At 34.6% G+C, this 4,858-nt stretch overlaps 1 protein-coding gene across 1 annotated transcript; it reads right to left on the bottom strand.

The window, feature by feature from the left end:
* Positions 1 to 392: 392 nt before the first annotated feature.
* On the bottom strand, positions 393 to 4,575 carry LOC134799242 (esterase E4-like). The gene is made up of 3 exons (XM_063771622.1): positions 4,347 to 4,575; positions 2,146 to 3,422; positions 393 to 818 (listed from the first exon to the last, which is right to left on the bottom strand). Exons 1-3 carry the CDS (start codon positions 4,521 to 4,523, stop codon positions 395 to 397), a joined length of 1,878 nt encoding a protein of 625 aa, XP_063627692.1. The 5' UTR covers positions 4,524 to 4,575; the 3' UTR covers positions 393 to 394.
* Positions 4,576 to 4,858: the final 283 nt, after the last annotated feature.

Genomic DNA, 4,858 nt, shown 5'->3' with positions numbered 1-4,858 from the left:
TAGAGTTGAACCAAGAGAAGTCTGCAACGATTTTAATAGCACACGCAGTGCAAATGTTATTTTAAACGTAAAATTTCTATTAAATTATGACGTATAAATGACACTTGCACTGCATGTGCTATCAAAATCGTTGCAGACCTTGGTCTGACTCGATTTAGTTAATATATATACTTTTATTTTTTATTTTGTAATATTATAATACATACAAATTCCGTTATTAATTTTTTTTTGGTTGAGTGGATCCTGCTGGGCTATTTTAGGATGCAACGGGCAAAGTGCTTTAAAACGTCTGTAGGTTATCTAGTTATCTGTACATTTATTTGACGATCTCTGCTATTTGTTGTTATTGCAATAAAAATGTAATGTTATAATTAATAACTAAGCATGTATTTATTTAAAGTTCTGTTTTAGAGTTCTTGTTTTCTAACACGGGATCTTCAGTCTTTGACACAAAATCGTCTTTTGGTAGACTTGGTTCTGGTTCGTTATCTGAAACTTTCGGTTCGTATTTGACAGGTTCCCGTAAGAGAGTTTTGTATATGTTTTGTTCAGCAACTTTGTCGCTATTCGGTTTAGTCGTACCATCCTTTATTTCATCTTCAGTTTTCTTCGAAGGCTTCGGTTCTTCGATAACTATTTTCGGTGCGTTTGGGTTCCAATAATGTTTGTCATAAACCTTGCTCCAGAAATTGAATCCATCTTCAAACAGGTTTTTGTCCATAACCAGGTCGTTATCAATTTTCAAATAGTTACGATCGTCATTTGTGTATGTTTTCCATTTGATTTCAATCAATTGACTTTCATAAGCTGTTGGGTCCCTGGAAAAAGAAAATAGTAGTTAAATAAACTCTAAGAAGACGCATGAGATGTAGGGTCGAAAGTATTAATTTATGACCCATTTCGTACCTTGTCACAGTGACAATCAATATAAAAGTCGCTAGAGACCTCATACTATTGTCACTGTGACAAGACCGAGGTACAAAATGGGTCATAAATTAAAACTTTCGACTGTACATAAATAAACGTTAATTAAGGAATGCATATTACCTACCGCTAAAAATGTATTTGGAAATTACTTTACTAAACTAGTGCATTGCTGATGCTGGTATACCTACTAATTATTTACCGGTTGCATTCCCTAGTGAAATAAGTAATAAGTGTAATAACCTAATAACACACGTAGATTTATAGATTTACACTCGTAGTATAATTACACTTTAAATTTACAGATTTATTTGTATTAAAATAAAATATACGCTCACGCAAATATGAAAACAAGATAGCAAATATAAACCTCACTTGAAAACATGAAGTAGCATGGCCGGGTACATACGTCATGGCACTTATAATCGTTTTTGGTATTTATAAGAGTTTTGGCGTTTATAGGGTTAAATATTTTTAGGTTTATTTTTTTTATAGATTTATGTGTACAAATAAAGTTTACCTCGTATATCAATAATGCTGTACCTATATAGGACAATTCGTTTATGCAGTTTGGTTCAAACAGAGGTTTCCAATTGAATGGTCTCTTTCTGGAAGCATCCATGTGAGTGAACAAAAGTACTCCTGGTTTGTGCAGTGTTCCAGAAAATTTAGAATTTCAACTCGACTTTCCGGAATTCGAGTGACGTAGAATATTATGTGGATTCAAATTTGTAGGCGATTTTAATATTAAATAACAACAGGGAAACAAGCTTAGACGCAATGCAATGCATGGTGGGAGGCTTTCGCCATTGTATGAAAAAAGTGCAAAAAAATATAACAAAAACAGTATTTTTTTGGCATGCATGTGTCATACCTAAACTGTTAGGTGATATTGGAGTAGGTAGTTAATAAAATGATTTAGACAGTTTTTCAATAAAAAGGTTCAAGTCTCCCATCTACACATGTCTCTCGCTCGAACTCCTGCTAGATGTAGATGCAATATATATATATATATATATATATATATATGCAGTTATAATTTGTAAGAAAACATCATCTCAAGCCTAAGTCTCAAGCAATCATGTATAGTGTCACTGTCAACCGACTGTAATAGCATTCACCCACACGAAGAACTCCTGAAGTACCTATCCCAAACATGTCTGAATTGTTTTTTTTTTAATAAGTGTGATTTGAACGGGATACGAGTATAACAATACTTACTCATATTTAACGAAATCAGCCCACATCATAGTCAACCGGTCTCTCGTGGTGAGGTCACTATCCTTATTCGTAAAACCGTAGAAATCCAAAATGTACGCCGTCTGATCTCTGTGACTAGCTCCTGTTACTTTGTCCCAGAAAAAATGCTTGGCATTCAAATCGCCAACGTATGAAAATTCATATAAAAACAGTGGCCTCTCATTCCTTTCTGCGTGTAATTTAGCTGATTTTAAGATTGAATACTTAAACATCGAGTCAGAGAAGTAATCAACATAACCTTGTAATGTATCATGGGATACTTCTTCTCCTTTGAAATATTTATCTTTTATTTCCATGATAAAACTCTCTTTTAGCTTATTATCGTTAAATACTAAGTCAGCGGGTAAAAAGTCATCGAGATTTTCGTTCATTTTCTCACTCCACTCGTCAAATTTAATAGACCTGCTCAGTCCTTCCATATTAGCGAATCCAGTCAAAACGGCCAGTTGTTTATTTTTACCTTTTTTCATAATATCTAATGGAGATTCAGTTAGGAATGCTTCAATACCATCGTGAACATTTTCAATGCAAGGCGAAAACCCAAATGTGCTATTGGGTAGGAAAAAATTATGACCAGTCGCAGTTAAATTCTTGATCGGTGTTTCTAAATAAAACTCAGTTAAATCTTTTAGACTGCCTGTATCTTTAAAACCAACTGCAATCGCCATGTTTCTCGCTGTGCTAACTGGATCTCTGTTGATAGCAAAAGGCGATAGCGCTGATCCACTTTCAAGTATAAGTTTATCGATTAATCCATCAGTAGTATCAGACAGAGCTACGAGTTCTGCCATCGCCGCTCCAACACTAAACCCTGCAATAGTCACTTTCTTGGGATCCCCGCCAAACTTAGCGATGTTTTTATTGATCCACCGCAATGCAGCTACTGTATCTTTTAAACCAGCATTACCAGGTACTTCTTTGTTGCCAAGGCAAGCGAATCCTAATACACCTAATCTGAAGTTGAAACTGATGACGAGAACATCCTGCCTTGCTAGGTAATGAAATTGCGCCATGTTTCCATTTCCGCCCGAAAATGCTCCGCTGTGTATGTAAACTACTACTGGTACCAAGTTATCGTCCGTGGCAATTTTAGGTACTAAAAGATTCATAACTAGACATTGTTCTTCACCGTCGATGATAGGTTCTTCATCTCCGCCAGTAAGGTATGTTTGGAAGCATCTTGTGCTTCTGACTTTTGCGGGCATTACTCCACCCCATGGTTCAGGTGGTAAAGGAGCCTGGAATAATTACATAAATTTATAGTTAGTAGTACTTAGTAAGTAGTGTAGGTACCTAGTCAATTGGGCAAAACAAATACGTTCCCGCGATTGGAGTCGGATTAATACTATTAGTTATAATAACTGTCATAACTTTATAGAGCGTGTTTGATATGATAATAAATTTTATGTTTTGATTAAATTACATTTAAATACATCTCTTAAATTAGTAGGTAGCATGGTGTAGCTGTTCTTATTCTACACTACATCTGAAAACTAGCTTTTGCAGTTTGTAACTTGTAGGACGTTATTTATATCAATGTTGTCGAAGTTCAAGAGCATTTCAACCAGGACTCTTATTCGGTTTCCAACCAAGAGGCTTCATTACAATCAGAATACGCCTCCAGATCTAGTAAAATATGTATTATTGTTTGGTTAACTAAATAACTATGAATATATCTCTACTCTTGACTAGCGTTTTTCTTCAAACAATTAAATTGGAAGGAAATCCTCTGATTCCATACAATTCTTCAGCTAACGGTCCATTATTTGCATTGTTTTTATTACACGCTCATGACGAGAATTATTCATCTTTACATTATTCAACTGTTGAAGTACCGAATATAATAGGTTTCCTGATTCAGTTCTATATGCTTATTTCCTAGAAAATGTGATGCAATGCATTGTGTGTAACAAGATATTCCATTTAAAGCCCTCCATATTGGAATTCGGATTTCAACTTGATTCTCGTTAACAATTTTCGCAATATTTCTATTATTGCGCATTGTTTACGCACTGTGATGCATTTGTTTAAATACATATCTACTTAATGAACTCTTACAACAGTGAAGTTTAAAACGGTTTATCGAACGAATCCAGAGATTCAACAGTAGGTAATATAGACTCTTATAGCTTCTCATTAGTCATAGTTATAAACAGACTTACCTGGAATCGATCTTTCCCCTCCGGTACACTTGCATACGGCACTCCATAGAACTCATAAAAATCACCGTTCCAATATTTCTCTCCCTCCACACCGCCTTCGTCTAAAATCACCACTTTCTTTTCTGTCGTCCCTAATACAGTATTTACTAAAAAACAAATTATTATAAAACGCAACATGTTTGTAAAAATCAGATTCTAGAGTGTTATTATCATTAATTACAGTTGCTAACTGATAGTGAGATTATATTATGTATTAGGTTTTTTTATCACTTGGAACTCCCTTATAGATAAAGTTAATCCAAATCATGGAATGTCCATTAGAATAGAATAGAAATATTTTTAGTTGCGCCACCATCACAAATTTTGATGCAAAAGCACAATTCATAGGCACTGAATGGAGCGACGGAATATACAATATAGAAGTCTGGCTACTGAAATAATACACAAATGTTTGGCGGGAAATTAAAAAAATCTTGGGCTGGTCACACTTTGTGTAGTAGGAATTATAGTTT

This window comes from Cydia splendana, chromosome 18, assembly GCF_910591565.1.
Source record: "Cydia splendana chromosome 18, ilCydSple1.2, whole genome shotgun sequence".
NCBI lineage: Eukaryota > Metazoa > Arthropoda > Insecta > Lepidoptera > Tortricidae > Cydia > Cydia splendana.
The sequence above is the reverse complement of the archived record's forward strand: the minus strand, read 5'-3'. Positions and strand labels throughout refer to the sequence as shown.